The following is an 18,882-nucleotide window of genomic DNA, read 5'->3' as shown; positions in this document are numbered from 1 at the left end:
CATAACTATATTACTTGTTATAATAGTTTGTACTATTTTTACAGCAGTTTTTGAGAAGCTGGGACCTTTTTGTTGTTGTTGTTTTTTGGCACAAATAAGCAAAACTACTGAAAGAAACTCTTTGAAAATGTGCATCCACCTTGATTTTGCTTATATTTGTGCCTTTTTATTTCCCACGCTATAGTCCTCTAACTATAGTTTTTACTATTTTTACAGCCAAGACATTTTTTGTTGTTTTTTTGGCACAAATAAGCAAAATTACAGACAGAAACTCTTTCAAAATGTGCATCCACCATGATTTTGCTTATATTTGTACCTCTTTATTTCCCACGATATAGTCCCATTACTATAGCTTTTACTATTTTTACAGCCAATACAATTTTTGTTGTTTTTTTGGCACAAATAAGCAAAAATACTGACAGGAAGTCGTTGAAAAAGTGCATCCACCTTGATTTTGCTTATATTTCCATCCATCCATCCATTTTCTATTGCTTGTCTTATATTTGTGCCTCTTTATTTCCCGCGATATAATCCTATAACTATAGTTTTTACTTTTTTTTTTACAGCCAATACATTTTTTGTTGTTTTTTTGGCACAAATAAGCAAAAATAGTGACAGAAACTCTTTGAAAATGTGCATCCACCTTGATTTTGCTTATATTTGTGTCTCTTTATTTCCCACGATATAGTCCCATAATTATAGTTTTTACTATTTTTACAGCCAAGACATTTTTTGTAGTTTTTTTGGCACAAATAAGTAAAGAATACTGACAGGAAGTTGTTGAAAAAGTGCAATCTTATTACTTTTGTGCCCCTTTTATTCCTCATGAAATAGTTACATATCTATATTACTGGTTATAATAGTTTTTACTATTTTTACAGCAATTTTTGAGAAGCTGTGACATTTTTGTTAGTTTTTTCTTGTCACAAATAAGCAAAAATACTGACAAACTCTTTGAAAATGTGCATCCACCTTGAGTTTGCTTATATTTGTGTCTCTTTATTTCCCACGATATAGTCCCATAATTATAGTTTTTACTATTTTTACAGCCGAGACATTTTTTGTAGTTTTTTTTGGCACAAATAAGTAAAGAATACTGACAGGAAGTTGTTGAAAAAGTGCAATCTTATTACTTTTGTGCCCCTTTTATTCCTCATGAAATAGTTACATATCTATATTACTGGTTATAATAGTTTTTACTATTTTTACAGCAGTTTTTGAGAAGCTGTGACATTTTTGTTAGTTTTTTCTTGTCACAAATAAGCAAAAATACTGACAAACTCTTTGAAAATGTGCATCCACCTTGATTTTGCTTATATTTGTGTCTCTTTATTTCCCACGATATAGTCCCATAATTATAGTTTTTACTATTTTTACAGCCAAGACATTTTTTGTAGTTTTTTTTGGCACAAATAAGTAAAGAATACTGGCAGGAAGTTGTTGAAAAAGTGCAATCTCATTACTTTTGTGCTCCTTTTATTCCTCATGATATAGTTACATATCTATTTTACTGGTTATAATAGTTTTTACTATTTTTACAGCAGTTTTTGAGAAGATTTGCATTTTTATTAGTTTTTTCTTGGCACAAATAAGCAAAAATACTGACAAACTCTTTGAAAATGTGCATCCACCTTGATTTTGCTTATATTTGTGTCTCTTTATTTCCCACGATATAGTCCCATAATTATAGTTTTTACTATTTTTACAGCCAAGACATTTTTTGTAGTTTTTTTGGCACAAATAAGTAAAGAATACTGACAGGAAGTTGTTGAAAAAGTGCAATCTTATTACTTTTGTGCTCCTTTTATTCCTCATGATATAGTTACATATTTATTTTACTGGTTATAATAGTTTTTACTATTTTTACAGCAGTTTTTGAGAAGTATTGCATTTTTATTAGTTTTTTCTTGGCACAAATAAGCAAAAATACTGACAAACTCTTTGAAAATGTGCATCCACCTTGATTTTGCTTATATTTGTGCCTTTTTATTTCCCACGATATAGTCCTATAACTATAGTTTTTACTATTTTTACAGCCAATACATTTTTTAGTTGTTTTTTTTACACAAATAAGCAAAAATACTGACAGAAACTCTTTGAAAATGTGCATCCACCTTGATTTTGCTTATATTTATACCTCTTTATTTACCACGATATAGTCCTATAAATATAGTTTTTACAATTTTTACAGCCAAGACATTTTTTTTTTTTTTTTTTGGCACAAATAAGTAAAGACTACTGACAGGAAGTCATTGAAAAAGTGCAATCTTATTACTTTTGTGCCCCTTTCATTCCTCATGTTATAGTTACATAGCTATATTACCGGTTATAATAGTTTAAAATTTTTGATTTCTATTTGTTGTTTTAATTGGTTTTTCCCTTTAAAATCGTTTTTAATCATATTTATTTTTATATTGTTTTTATTTATTTATATATATATATATATATATATATATATATATATATATATATATATATATATATATATATATATATATATATATATATATATATATATATATATATATATATATATATATATATATATATATATATATATATATATATATTTTATTCAGTCTTTGGTGGAGCTAAGGATAATATTTGAATATTGTTTTTAATATTGTTGTGCAGCACTTTGGAAACATTTCTGTTGTTTAAATGTGCTATACAAATAAAGTGGATTGGATTGGATTGGATTTTTACTATTTTTACAGCAGTTTTTGAGAAGCTGAAACATTTTTTGGGTGTTCAAATGACTGGGAATATTTACAGGACCTCTTACTCTCTCATACATGTTAACATTTGCATTTGAAAATAGGAGAACATTTCTGTAAAATTCAGGGAAAATATAGGAAAATCACCAAGTGCAGTGAAAAAAATGTCAAAATGTACATTTTCCTGGAAAAACTGGAGTGTTGACAAGCACGCCCCTTTCCACCTTCCTTAACCTTTTTTTTCCCGCTTCTTCTGTCCCTCCCTAGGTGAACCTGGATTCCTACACCCGGGACCACACCAAGGAAAACCTGCAGAATGTGACGCGCTCCTGCTTCGACCTGGCCCAGAGGCGGATATACGGGCTGATGGAGAAGGACTCGTACCCTCGCTTCCTGCGCTCGGAACTCTACCTGGACTTGATCAACCAAAAAAAGTCCAGCTCCACTTCGACGTCCTCTTCGTCATAAGAGGCAAAAAAAAAAAAACATCACATCATTTTCGTTTTGTCATTGTTTTTGTTGTGAGAGGACGCGGCCAAGGATTGTATTTTCCTTGAGCGGACTGCAAAACCACAAAAAAACAAAACTAATTGAAGGCTGGATGCTTGTCTCATCACTGTCTTTTTTTGTTTGTTTTTTGTCCAGTTGTACTGGAGACAATGAACAGTCCGGTACTGTTTGTCTTTATTTTCTACTCAAGAAATGAAACCACTCGCGTGAACTGTTGTCGGTACGACAAAAAAAAAATCCTCATTTCCTGTGGCACGGACGACATTGTAGCTGACGAGGACGGACGAAGAATGCGCACGGATGGACTTATTTAAAAGACTTCAATTGTGCACACAGCCAAAAAAGAAACATAACGAGGAGGCATTCTCAGGACGTGACGGATTCCGGGCTTCGGTTTTTCTTCTTGCACTCCGTACTTCTTATACTGAGCAATACACGAAAAACAGCAAAAGCGCAAAAACAAGAAAAAGTCACTTGCTGGATGCTTCTTGAGACGACCTCCTAAAAGCACTCAGCTCTTAAACCACCAAACAGGTCCAACGCTGTCCTGAAATTTAAAGTGCAATATTTTTTTCATGTTCTGTTATTATTTGTTCATGTATTTGAATAATGTAGACTTCTACGGGGCTTTTGCTCCGTATTAACTTTATTTGATAAGAGAGAAGAAGAAACTTAGAGCTATAAGTTTGACTTACAGTGTAAACTCTGGTGTAGTTTTAAGCAAGTATGTGTTCGCCAGCCCCTGGCAGCAGGCAGCCGGGAATGGTTGTGTATATATATATCATTCTTTAAGAAAAATACGTGATAACACATTTTGGAAAAACAAAAAAAAAACAAAAACAAAGCCACAGTATGTTTCCACTGGCTGTGAAAGTGGGGATTCAGCTGTAATTATGTACATAGAGGAGACTCCAAACTATTATAAGGTGTTATGTCGAGGAAAACTAGAGCGACCTCGCCCTCCCAGTTATACGTACAAATACATAAACTGCTTGTAAGGAGTTGGTTTTTTTTTGTTCATTTGATCATTTTCACGGTTCACAAGTCAACATGCATCTTCTAGCAAAGTGAAAACAATAGGTTGCATCTGGTGTCAAATGCTAATGAAAAATAAAACAATCCGCTGAACAAAGTCCATGTGTGTGGTGTCCCTTTTTTAAAAGGTTAACATTCGCATTAGACAATGACATGTGGTTTACATACAGCTACACTGCAAAAACTGAAATCTAAGTAGGATTAAATATCTCCAATAAGGGTGATATTTGCTTATTTATGTCTGATAAGATAATTCTTCTCACTAAGCAGATTTGATGTTAGAGTGTTTTACTTGTTTTAAGGGTTTCGGTCCTAAATGATCTCAGTAGGATATTACAGCTTGTTGCTGAGATTTTATGACCTACACTACCGTTCAAAAGTTTGGGGTCACATTGAAATGTCCTTATTTTTGAAGGAAAAGCACTGTACTTTTCAATGAAGATAACTTTAAACTAGTCTTAACTTTAAAGAAATACACTCTATACATTGCTAATGTGGTAAATGACTATTCTAGCTGCAAATGTCTGGTTTTTGGTGCAATATCTACATAGGCCCATTTCCAGCAACTATCACTACAGTGTTCTAATGGTACAATGTGTTTGCTCATTGGCTCAGAAGGCTTATTGATGATTAGAAAACCCTTGTGCAATCATGTTCACACATCTGAAAACAGTTTAGCTCGTTACAGAAGCTACAAAACGGACCTTCCTTTGAGCAGATTGAGTTTCTGGAGCATCACATTAGTGGGGTCAATTAAACGCTCAAAATGGCCAGAAAAAGAGAACTTTCATCTGAAACTCGACAGTCTATTCTTGTTCTTAGAAATGAAGGCTATTCCACAAAATTGTTTGGGTGACCCCAAACTTTTGAACGGTAGTGTATATTGAGTAAAACATGCTTGAAACTAGAATATCAACTGTTGCAAAGCTGTGTCATCAATACTCACAAGTATAACACACATTTTTTTAAAGTAATTATTTCTTATTTCAAGCATGAACAAAAAAAAATCATGACTTTGACAACATTGTGTCTCATAATTAAAACAGAAAGCTTAACCTATTGTTACTATAACAATCTACAAGGTTAAGGTTGCTTCTCTTTCTTCCCCTCCATTTTTCTGCATTCTTTCGTATCTCAAGTTATCATTACGTATATGTATTGTTGCATTTGAACAATTGTATTGTTGATAATAAAGGTAAAGTACTGGTATTGTTTATTATCAATAGCACTATTTCTATTGGTATTCATATTGCTCCATTTTTAGTGTAATAATGCTCAGTGTCATTTCTGTATTATTATTATTATTATTTTTTTAATTTTCGCTAACTGCTTATTTGCTATTACTTTTACCATCATATTTGTACATGTCGTATTTGCTGATGTTGCTCTGTTGTTGTTGTTGTTGTTGTTGTTGTTGTTGTGTTTGCTGTTGTTGTCTTTGTCTCTCTGTCTAATCCCCCTCTTGTCCCCACAATTCCCCCCTCTGTCTTCCTTTTTCTCTCTTTCTATCCCCTCCTGCTCCGGCCCGGCTGCACCAAATGATAATATAAATACATTTAATAAAGTCAAAATACAAATAAGGCAACAAGAGAAGTATCCTACACTTCTCTTTTGTAAAGTAAATCTGAACAGCCGATATGGGCATCTACATCAACTATATGATTTGCCCGAGAAGCTGGGCAGGACATAAAAAAAATAAAAATAAATAAATAAATACAAATTTAAAAAAAAAAAAAAAAAAAAAATTAAAACAGATGACAGCCAAATGGACTTTGCTGTTTTATTTTCAATGAAACAATAGAAAACGTACTCATAAAGTAGTACAGTTGGCACAGTACAGTAAACTGACAGTTCATATTTAAACATTGAAGATGTGCCATTTCCAACAATTTTGACCAGAAATAGTTCATGCACATTCAGAAGAATTCTTTGAAATGACAATTAAAACATTTTTGGCCGGGGGCCGGTCTGTATACGTGCACACGAGAGATGCGCGGATAGGCAATTATTTCATCCGCAACCGCATCACAAAAGTCGTCATCCACCCGCCATTCACCCGAACTAACATTTTATCAAAACCACAACCACCCGCCACCCACCCGTTGTTATATATCTAATATAGACGATGCAAGGCATTAATAACTCTTGCGTGGCATTAATAGCTCTTGGCCACGCATTAGAGCAGGGGTGTCAAACGTACGGCCCGAGGGCCGGATCAGGCCCGCGGACAGGTTTTATCCGGCCCGCGGGATGAGTTTGCTAAGTATAAAAATGAGCCGAAATTTTTGAATGAAAAAAACTGCTTTTCTAAATGTGTACCACTAGATGTCGCAATAGCAATTATTTGTAAATTTGTAGATGATGCTACATATGTACGAAAAAAATAAACCACATGATGTTAGTACATCATTGGAGGAAAATGAGCAAACTACATGAATAACATCCTGTAATTGGATTTTGATACTATTTTTTTTATCTTCATAGATTGCAAATTAACACCAATGAGTTGACTGATGAACATTATCACATAATTTATTCAGAAAGTATAAATAACGACAAATAAAGATAGAATACTATTAACCGCAACATGTAAGTGTAAAAAAAACAACAACAACATTATGATTTGCACATTTTCAGAATGTGCTTGTTCTATTTTTAAACAAGAAAACAATCCGAAGTTGTCTTTATTTTTAAGTTATCGTGCCGTGATTTTACCATTCCGGCCCACTTGGGAGTAGATTTTTCTCCATGTGGCCCCCGATCTAAAATGAGTTTGACACCCCTGCATTAGAGGCTAAGAGATATTAATGCGTGATAATATTATTTATCATTATTATAATATTATTGTCATTTCCATTAAGAAAGTGTTGACTATTATTGTTATTTTTTTTACCTGGTCTTTAGTATTCCCACGTTTGCTGCAGGCGATGCCATATTTTTATTTTTTTCTTCTTCTCCTGTTGTGTTGTGCTGTGTCACGCCAAATTTCTTCCCCCTACAAAACCTTCCCCCCCTCCCATTTACTTTCGTGGTCATGTTTCCTCTTACGTCATTGACAGCGATCGATAGCACTTCGGCTTTGACTGCCCGTCGCTGGAAGGATACTTCGTCTTTGACAGCTGCTGGAATCTGAAGAAATCGATTATTGTTTTTTTTTTTGTACAGGCGCGAAACAGGACAGTCGCGTGCCGGTTAAGGACCCCCGGCAACTTTGTGACTTTATTGGACGCAGCCCTGGAAGTAAATGGGGGGCAGGGGGGAAGGTTATTGTAGGGGGGAATAAATTTGGCGTGACAGCTGCAGCAGTGCCTGATGAATAATTGCCTGTTTCAGAGAGTGCTGCTCGTTTTTCGTATGTGGGTAACAACATTTAACTATGTATATATATTTCCGAATTGGTTCAACCGCCACCCGCCCGAATCTATTTAAAATCTTTTTTTTTCGTCATGCATCCGCCCGACCCGCGGATTATCCGCGGAGTCCGCGGTTGTGTCCGCAAACCACGCATCTCTAGTGCGCACTAATTGACTGAAAGGGTACGCACTTGGCGCGATGATGTCATGTTATCGATGGAAAAATGCATTTTTAGACAATATGATTTGCCTGAGCGGCTAGGAGATCCCGAGAGTAACAAGCGGTTAGCCTTGTTGCCTTTCCATTAAGAACAATAAATTGGTTTTTAGTATAAGTTTGATGGTTTCAAGAAATGTAATGCCGAGCGCATATCATTATGTCAAGATAATGGCACTAGCATTTACTTAATTTAAGAATATTTTTCAACATATTGAGCAAAAAGGTCACTTTTTTTTTTCTACCAAGAAAAGTGCACTTGTTATTAGTGAGAATATACTTATTTTAAGTTATTTTGGGTTCATTGAAGTTAGCTAATTTTACTTGTTTTGGAAAGTCTTGACAAGCCAAATTTTCTTGTTCTATTGGCAGATAATTTTGCTTAGTTCAAATAAAATACCCCTAATTTTTGTATTTTTTTCCCCTTGTTTTTAAACACTGACTTTTTGCAGTGTAGTGCAGGGGTCGGCAACCCAAAATGATGAAAGAGCCATATTGGACCAAAAATACAAAAAAAAAAAAAAAAAATGTCTAGAGCCGCAAAAAATTAAAATACTTATATAAGAAAATACAATAGAATAGAATAGAAAGTACTTTATTGATCCCTGGGGGAAATTCAGCACCACAGTTCATTCACAATAAACAATAAACACTTTGGTGTTTTTTTACATGGGAATAATATAAATACAGTCTATTATACGGCATTATTCACATGTGCATAATATAAACACAGTCTATTATACAGCATTATTCACATATGAATAATGTAAATACAGTCTATTATACAGCATTATTTACATGTGAATAATATACATACAGTCTATTATACAGCTTTGTACACATGTGAATAATATAAATACAGTCCATTATACAGCATTATTCACATGTGAATAATATAAATACAGTCAATTAAACAGCATTATTCACATGTGAATAATATAAATGCAGTCGTTTATACAGCATTATTCACATGTGAATAATATAAATACAGTCCATTATACAGCATTATTCACATGTGAATAATATAAATACAGTCTATTATACAGCATTATTCACATGTGAATAATATAAAAACAGTCAATTATACAGCATTATTCACATGTGAATAATATAAATGCAGTCGATTATACAGCATTATTCACATGTGAATAATATAAATACAGTCTATTATACAGCATTATTGACATGTGAATAATATAAATACAGTCTATTATACAGCATTATTCACATGTGAATAATATAAATACAGTCTATTATACAGCATTATGCACATGTGAATAATATAAATACAGTCTATTATACAGCATTATTGACATGTGAATAATATAAATACAGTCTATTATACAGCATAATTCACATGTGAATAATATAAATACAGTCCATTATACAGCATTATTCACATATGAATAATGTAAATACAGTCTATTATACAGCATTATTTACATGTGAATAATATACATACAGTCTATTATACAGCTTTATACACATGTGAATAATATAAATACAGTCTATTATACAGCATTATTCACATGTGAATAATATAAATACAGTCAATTATACAGCATTATTCACATGTGAATAATATAAATGCAGTCGTTTATACAGCATTATTCACATGTGAATAATATAAATACAGTCTACTATACAGCTTTATTCACATGTGAATAATATAAATACAGTCTCATTATACAGCATTATTCACATGTGAATAATATGAATACAGTATATTATACAGCATTATTCACATGTGAATAATATAAATACAGTATATTATACAGCATTATTCTCATGTGAATAATATAAATACCGTCTATTATACAGCATTATTCACATGTGAATAATATAAATACAGTCCATTATACAGCATTATTCACATGTGAATAATGTAAATACAGTCTATTATACAGCATTATTCACATGTGAATAATATAAATACAGTCTATTATACAGCATTATGCACATGTGAATAATATAAATACAGTCTATTATACAGCATAATTCACATGTGAATAATACAAATACAGTCTATTATACAGCATAATTCACATGTGAATAATATAAATACAGTCTATTATACATTTAAGTACAGTTAAAAAGGAACATATGCATTGAAGGCAACACATGATGTAAGTGTCTATATTAGACTTAGACTTAGACTTCCTTTTTATTGTCATTCAAATTTGAACTTTACAGAACAGATAAGAACGAAATTTCGTTACATAAGTTCATGGTAGTGCAGGGTAAAAAAGCAATAAGGTGCATATATAAATAAATAAACATATATAAATAATTTATAAATATATATATAAAATAAATAAATGTATATAAATAAATAATTAGATTACTAGTATTAGCCTACTATCAAAGGCTGACGCAAATCTTCGTTGACAGAAATGTTGTATTTTAATTTAATTTGTATTGTGTGTGTCCAAATTCAAGGAAACTGCAGGCTTTCTTCTGTTAATGGATTTGTTACAATCTTTGCAAGCTGGGCAACGTTTGCTGTGGTCTGGAACAACATGGCACACAAACAACTTTGAGAAATGCAGCCAATAGATAATGAGACATGCAAATATAAATTAAATACGCAATAAGTAAATGAAATTAAATGAGCTCAAGTATACCTACAAACGATGCATAATGATGCAATATGTACATACAGCTAGCCTAAATAGCATGTTAGCATTGATTAGCTTGCAGTCATGGGATTGACCAAATATGCCTGATACGCACTCCAGCAAATCAATACAATCAACAAAGCTCATCTTTGTGCATTCACGCACAGCATACAACGTTTGATGGACACAATGAGACAAAGGAGTGGCATAAAACATGTCTTTCTGTGGCAGCATCGGAGAAAGTTGTACATGAGTTCAAGGATCGCTGAAATTAGTAGGACAAAACGGTGCTTGCCAAATACTCTCATCAGTGAAGCATGTTTAATATAAACAGTGGGATTTCTAACAATTAGGAAGGTTTGTGTTTGTTCCCCTGCAGAAAATATATAAAAAAAACAATATATTTTTTGTTTTAATATATTTACTTGCAATATAGTTTTAATATAGTTTTAATAACATATGTTTTTTGTTTTAATATATTTTCTGCACGGCCCCTTCCTCTTCCAACATGACTGTGCACCAGTGCACAAAGCAAGGTCCATGACAGAGTCTGCTGTGGATGAACTTGACTGGCCTGCACAGAGTCCTGACCTGAACCCGATAGAAAGCTTTTGGGATGAATTAGAACGGAGACTGAGAGCCAGGCCTTCTCGAACCTCACCAATGCGCTTTCGGAAGAATGGTGGACAATTCCTACAAACACACTCCGCATCCTTGTGGACAGCCTTCCCAGAAGAGTTGAAGCTGTAATAGCTGCAAAAGGTGGACCGACGTCATATTGAACCCTATGGGCTAGGAATGGGATGGCACTTCAAGTTCATATGTGAGTCAAGGCAGGTGGACAAATACTTTTGGCAATATGTTTGTCTGCCAAACAGGAGTAAACTGTCATGACGGATTCAGACTATGGTAAGATATCAATCTTTTTACCAACTTATCAAGAACAAATGAGCTATTCAACTTAACCATTTAAAAAATGTATTTAATGAAATGTATGTGAGACTACTTTTGGAGTTGATGGACGTTGACGATGGCGACCATCAAAGTGTTCCTAAGAGAAGAGCAATTGTGCGACTGCTTAGTGTTTGAGTGTTTTTGCTGGGTTGGGATTAGAGTTGTTTGTGTTTAAATGAGGGGGTTGATCAGTCTGAAGTGCTGTTGGTCCTAATCTTCTTTACCATCTGTTTTCACAGACTTCTTCTTCGGCTTGTTTCCTCCTCTCTCTCTATTATTTTGATATCTATTTTCACGAGCCAGGGAAGTCCCCGCGTCAAGATTGGATTCCCTTTGTCCGAGTTTCCTTCCTGCGTAAACTCTCCATCACATGACCTGTCATTGTTTTGAAAAGCAGCTGTCACCAGAGCCATTCCTTTTTCTCGTCTTCTTTACCAAATAAGGCTGCAGAATAAGCTTCCCCCGATTCCTCCGCCGTCGCTTATCTGGCGCTAAAATGGAAAATGGCCGCAGCACGATAGAGTGACATTGACTCTCAACATCTATATTTACAGCTGGTTATGCAACGTTTTATAGCGTATATCCGGCGAGGAAATCCTCTTTACAGCAACCTTGGCATGGATAGAGCTGTAAAAAATGACTCTTGATGCTTTGTTTTATTTTGAAAGGGAGTGTTTGTATAGCGGCTGATTGTCATGGCCACATAATAAAAGGATGGTTAATAATGGAGTGCAAACCATCATTAAGGCCAGACAACTCTTCAGGCATGATAACCAGGGCCGGCCCGTGGCATAGGCCGTATAGGCAAATGCTAAGGGTGCCGTCCATCAGGGGTCGCCACGCAAGTGCCACAAATGTTGGAGAGAAAAAAAAAATAAAAAAAAATTTGGTACTATTATTTCTAAATACAAAAAATAATCCCACGTTAATTAAAATGCAAAATAAAGCCTATTTAATAGAAATATAATTCGTTACAACATTACGCACCCCCCCCCCCCCCCCCCCCACACCTTTCCCCCCGCACGGTGCGCCCCCCCCCTTCCCGTATCATGACTCTTTTTGGACGTCACCACATCAAAAAATGAACACAAGATGTCAAAACGGCCAAAACTGTCAGGTGCCCAGGGAAGAAAAAATAGAAAAGAAGAGGAGGAGAAACGAGAAAAAGACAGAGGTAGCAGGTAGGTAACGTTAGCCTACATGAAATTATTTGTCTGTTACAGAATGTGATAGTAACCTGGCTTTTTAGCATTAAGCTAATGTTACATGATTCGGCAATTGCTAATCAATAAATAGCTAGTTCTGTTTTAACGTCGGGTTAATATTGTGGAGGGGGCTAAATTGTTATGGAAAATAATAATGTAACGTTAGGTAATTACAGTACTCCCACCTTACATTCCTCAGGGACATTTGTATTAGATCTTTTAAGCAGGTGTTTTTTGTTTACATTGTTATTGCCTTCAGGTTAGCTAATGTTTGCCCTGCAGGTAATAGTCACTTTTCCACCCCTTTATATATTAGGTATAGTTGTAAGCCTAGTTGTTAAAGTGCACATCATTAATGTTACTTAAGCAATATCACATGAGAGGGAATGCTGTTTTTTAATTTGAGCACTGCTGTGATTCGGTTAAAGATAATCATAACATAACATTCTCATATAATATGTTAATTTGCTTTCTTTAAGTAAAAAAAAAGGTCAAAGACAAAGCTATTCGGTTTCTTGTGAGTATATACACTTCACTGCCGATGTGGGGGGGTGCCACCTAAAATCTTGCCAGGGCGCCAGATTGGTTAGGGCCAGGCCTGACGATAACACATTGCTAATGAAAAGGAAATAATGTTGAGAAATGGGAACAACATAGTCACCAACATTTTTGGTCATTTATTCCAAATATTTTCATAAACATTAAAAATGTTAAGAAAAAAAAAAAAAAAAGTCCATCTAGATCGGGTTCGGCAACTCGCGCTCCCTAGAGCTTTCTCAAAAATCTATGAAAATGGAAAAGATGGTGGAAAAAATTAATTTTTTGTTTTAATGTGTTTTCTGTAAGAGAGCAAACATGACACAATCCTTCCTAATTGTTAGAAATCCCACCGTTTATATTAAACATGGTTCACTGATGAGAGTATTTGGCAACCGCGGTTTTGTCCTACTAATTTCGGCGGTCCATGAACTCACCGTAGTTTGTTTACATTTCTCCGACGCTACCACAGAAAGGTGTGTTTTATTCCACTCCTTGTTTGTCTCATTTTGTCCAACAAACATTTTATGCTGTGCGTGAATGCCATATTTGCCAACCCTCCCGTTTTTAGCGGGAGAATCCCGATATTCAGCGCCTCTCCCGACAACCTCCCGGCAGAGATTTTCTCCCGACAAACTCCCGGTATTCAGCCGGAGCTGGAGGCCACGCCCCCTCCAGCTCAATGCGGACCTGAGACTGAGTGGGGACAGCCTGTTCTCACGTTCGCTTTCCACAAAATAAACAGCTTGCCTGCCCAAAGACGTCATAACATCTAGGGCTTTTATAGAGTGCACAACTGCGCACACAACAAGGAGACGAAGCAGAAGAACGAGGAAATTACAGACATGGCGGCCGAAATGATATACTCATCATGAACGGAGAAGTTAAACAGGACAATACTGCCATCTAATGGATAGCCACTGGAACTCTGAAATTCAAGTATTTTTTATTTTTTTCTATGTAAATAAAATTTAAAAAAATATATATGTATATAGCTGGAATTCACTGAAAGTCAAGTATTTCATCCATATATATATATATATATATATATATATATATATACATATATATATATATATATATATATATATTTGAAATATATATGAAATACTCGAGTTGGTGAATTCTAGCTGTAAATAACCACGCCCCCAACCACGCCCCCCGCCCCCAAACAACCCCCCTCCCCCACCACCGACCAAGCCCCCCCACCTCCCGATATTGGAGGTCTCAAGGTTGGCAAGTATGGTGAATGCACAAAGGTGAGCTTTGTTGATGTTATTGACTTGTGTGAAGTGCTAATCAGACATATTTGGTCAGTGCATGACTGCAAGCTAATCGATGCTAATATGCTATTTAGGCTAGCTGTATGTACATATTGCATCATTATGCCTCGTTTGTAGGTATATTTGAGCTCATTTAATTTTCTTATGTCCTCAATGTATTTAATTTGTATTTGCATGTCTCATGACACATTATCTGTATGTAATATTGACTAATTTTCTGATAGTTGTTTGTGTGCCATGTTGTTCCAGACCACAGCAAACGTTAAATCCATTAGAAGTCATTTAACTTGGACACACACATCTATACCTTTGGTCATTCTAAGCCAGTAATTTCAAGGAGTTATTTCACCCTCTGAGAAACTTCCGTTTTACTAATGTTTTTGAATGTTGTAAAAATGTGTGGAATAAATATTACATTTCAACATTTCTATCAACAAAGATTTGCATAGTCATTTTGATAGTAGGCTGATATAAATGCATCATGTGTTGCTTTCATTATAAGATTTATAGAAGGCTTTTAATTTTTTGCGGCTCCAGACAGATTTTTATTTTGTGTATTTTTGGTCCAATATGGCTCTTTCAACATTTTGAGTTGCCGACCCCCGATCTAGATGGTAGAAGGATTGGACAATAAATATAATTTTGATTTCGATTTAGATTATGGCTTCTCACGATCATAAACGTATGATATTCAGAAGAAAAAAAAGCACACACACTATGGTAGCAAAATAAGTGTAAAAGGTAAACAAAACTTAATTAAAAACAATTGAAACGGAAAAACTGCTCATTTATATTGCTATTGTTACATTGTTTTATTGCTGTTACTATTATTATTATTTTTTACTTATTGTTATTCATTCGTTACTCATTTATTTTCGTTGTTTTTGAAATTGAATTTAAAAAGTCGATTTTTGGTCGACGCAAGGAAACATCATGAGTGGGATTTTTTCGTGTTAGAAGCGCTCGCTTCTAGCAACCACCGTTAGTAAATATCCTCAGATTCTCCTGCTGAATAAAGTATAAAGCATGAAATAATGTAGCACACTAATGCCAAAGTCAGAACATTTCCAAAAGCTCTATTTTTAAGGACACAAATCTACAATGTGCATGAAAATATATGTGCATGCATAAAATAAGCAGGGCTGCAGCTGTTGATTTTAGTAATCGAGTAATCCAGGGGTGTCCAAACTTTTTCCACTGAGGGCCGCAAATGGAAAAATTAAAGCAAGCGGGGGCCATTTTGATATTTTTCCATTTCAAAACATAACAAAATATATGGATTTTCTTTTTTTCTTTTTTTACCTTTAGGGTAAAAAAAAAGGGTCCCAGTCATTAAAATGTTAAAAATAAGTCAAATTATTATTTTTCATTTTAACGCTTACAGTAAATCTCTATATCAACTTCAGGTTGATATGAAGTAAAAAAAAAAAAAAAAAAGGTTTTATGCCTTTTTTGTCAAAGACAACTTTGTTTTTTATAGTAAAATTAAATAATTAGAGCCATAAAAGATCAATAATGCAGGACACCATTGATTTTATTTCATTATTATTTTTGAGTAATCACAGTGTAAAGATGAATAAAATCCCATTAAATATATTTGGGATCCAAAAGGTGCCCCACATAAAGTGATACATTTTTATTAGTTGTTTTTTTTACTTTCAACACTTAAGTTACCAGATCAACTTCAGATATATCTGTCGATTTTACGTTTGAACTATTATTTTGTTTGTTTTAAAGAAAACTTTGATATTTTTATATGGCAACCACACAATATATGCAATATTTTCTCCACATAAAACATTTTAAAGTGACATTTTTGAAGTAATTGGAGCCTTGAAAATAGTTCATTATAACATTGATTTTTTTGTCTTTTTTTTAAGCAATGGCAAAAAAAGAAAAATTAAGAAAGACAAAAGAAAAAAAAAAACAGCCTGCATGGCAGCTTTGTGTCAACATTGCAACTTTTTCTCGTTAGATTTCACCTCATTCCACTTTTTAAAAAATGTTTTAAAAAAAATTGCAATAGCTGCTCGCTGTACATATCCTACGAAGTCAGACCTACACTGTTTCAATGTCCATTTCTCAGATGATATAATTGCTGATGACTGAAGTGCTGATATCAACCAAACCTAACCCCCCCTAAACCCCCGCCCCAACCCCCTCCACATCCCATCCCCCGGATTGTAAATAATGTAAATAATTCAATGTATATACTCTGATTATTAACTTGTATGATGACTGTATTATGCTGATAGTATATATTTGTACCATGAATTGATTAACGTGGACCCCGACTTAAACAAGTTGAAAAACTTATTTGGGTGTTAGTGGTCAATTGTACAGAATATGTTCTGTACTGTGCAATCTACTAATAAAAGTTTCAATCAATCAATCAATCAAAAGCATTTCCAGAATGTGTGGCGGGCCGGTAAGCAATTAGCTGCGGGCCGCAAATGGCCCCCGGGCCGCACTTTGGACACCCCTGGAGTAATCCATCGATTAGTTTGCTTGATGAATTGAGTCATCAGATGAAACACACTTTATAGCAGGGGTCACCAACCTTTTTGAAACCAGGAGCTACTTCTTGGGTACTGATTAATGCGAAGGGCTACCAGTTTGATACACACTTAAATAAATTGCCACAAATAGCCAATTTGCTCAATTTACCTTTAACTCTGTTATTATTAACAATTAATGATATTTACACTTAATTGAACGGTTTAAAAGATGAGAAAACACGAAAAAAATGACAATTAAATTTTGAAACATAGTTTATCTTCAATTTCGACTCTTTAAAATTCAAAATTCAACCGAAAAAAAGAAGAGAAAAACTAGCTAATTCGAATCTTTTTGAAAAAAAAATTAAAACATTTATGGAACATCATTAGTAAATTTTCCTGATTAAGATTAATTTTAGAATTTTGATGACATGTTTTAAATAGGTTAAAATCCAATCTGCACTTTGTTAGAATATATAACAAATTGGACCAAACTATATTTCTAACAAAGACAAAACATTATTTCTTCTAGATTTTCCAGAACAAAAATGTTAAAAGCAATTCAAAAGACTTTGAAATAAGATTTAAATTTGATTCCACAGATTTTGTAGATTTGCCAGATTATTTTTTGGGAATTTTAATCATAATAAGTTTGAAGAAATATTTCACAGATATTCTTCGTCGAAAAAACAGAAGCTAAAATGAAGAATTAAATTAAAATGTATTTATTATTCTTTACAATAAAAAAAATAAATTTACTTGAACATTGATTTAAATTGTCAGGAAAGAAGAGGAATGAATTTAAAAGGTATATGTGTTTAAAAATCCTAAAATCATTTTTAAGGTTGTATTTTTTCTCTAAAATTGTCTTTCTGAAAGTTATAAGAAGCAAAGTAAAAAAATTAATGAATTTATTTAAACAAGTGAAGACCAAGTCTTTAAAATATTTTCTTGGATTTTCAAATTCTATTTGAGTTTTGTCTCTTTTAGAATTAAAAATGTCGGGCAAAGCGAGACCAGCTTGCTAGTAAATAAATAAAATTTAAAAAATCGAGGCAGCTCACTGGTAAGTGCTGCTATTTGAGCTATTTTTAGAACAGGCCAGCGGGCTACTCATCTGGTCCTTACGGGCTACCTGGTGCCCGCGGGCACCGCGTTGGTGACCCCTGCTTTATAGCCTCACTGCGTATTTTAGGGAAAATAGTTTAAATATATGACGATTTTTCTGTTGTCGTGACCTTAATTTTTTGTACAAATTGTACATTATCAACATTAAAAAATGTTGTGTCACGATTTCACATTAGTTTCATGTATCTTGTTTTATTTCCTGTCCAGGGCTGTTATTTTTGTTTCCACTTCCCATTTTCCACCACTTCAATCAGAGCACTTGCTCCCTCTCATGTCCCTGGTTGTCAATCAGGCTGTTTCGTATGCCAAACCTACCCTCTGGACTGCAGGCTGGAGAGTTTTTAACTGTGTGCTAAATACGCTTGTAAGTTCCAAAACGAATGGAAACAAGAATTTCAGTTTATCCAGGACAGTTCGAAGAGGAAGGGGTATGTTGCCTGTAAATTTTGTAGAACAGACTTCTCCATTGAACACGGTGGCTGAACGGATATAGTCAGTCATGAACGGACAGCGAAGCACCGGTCCCAGCCCAGTATTATGGGCCACCTCGCTAAATGGAGACCCGATGGTGCAACACAGGGCTATCCAAAGTGCGGCCAGGGGGCCATTTGCGGCCCGCAGATAATTTTTTAACGGCCCCACGGCACATTCTTAAAAATACGATTAAAATAAATAAAAAACATAAAAAGTGGTATAAAAGTGCAAACAAATGACAAGAAAATGTTGCTATGTTGACTCTAATAACACTAAGCTGTCATGCAGGCCGTTTCTTTCTTAAAAAAAAAAAAAAAAGAATCAAAAACAATGTTATTATGAATTATTAACCT

At 34.2% G+C, this 18,882-nt stretch overlaps 1 protein-coding gene across 1 annotated transcript in view; it reads left to right on the top strand.

Moving 5' to 3' along the window:
* The window catches only part of LOC133655280 (regulator of G-protein signaling 3-like), a 378,581-nt gene extending 374,219 nt beyond the window's left edge, over positions 1 to 4,362 (top strand). Inside the window, 1 exon segment of the mRNA XM_062055278.1 lies at positions 2,985 to 4,362. Coding sequence (XP_061911262.1) covers positions 2,985 to 3,185 — 201 coding nt within the window. The 3' untranslated portion in view covers positions 3,186 to 4,362.
* The last annotated feature ends 14,520 nt before the right edge of the window (positions 4,363 to 18,882 follow it).

Source organism: Entelurus aequoreus, linkage group LG08 (genome assembly GCF_033978785.1).
Source record: "Entelurus aequoreus isolate RoL-2023_Sb linkage group LG08, RoL_Eaeq_v1.1, whole genome shotgun sequence".
NCBI classification, from domain to species: Eukaryota; Metazoa; Chordata; class Actinopteri; order Syngnathiformes; family Syngnathidae; genus Entelurus; species Entelurus aequoreus.
This window is presented reverse-complemented; position numbering and strand designations above follow the sequence as displayed.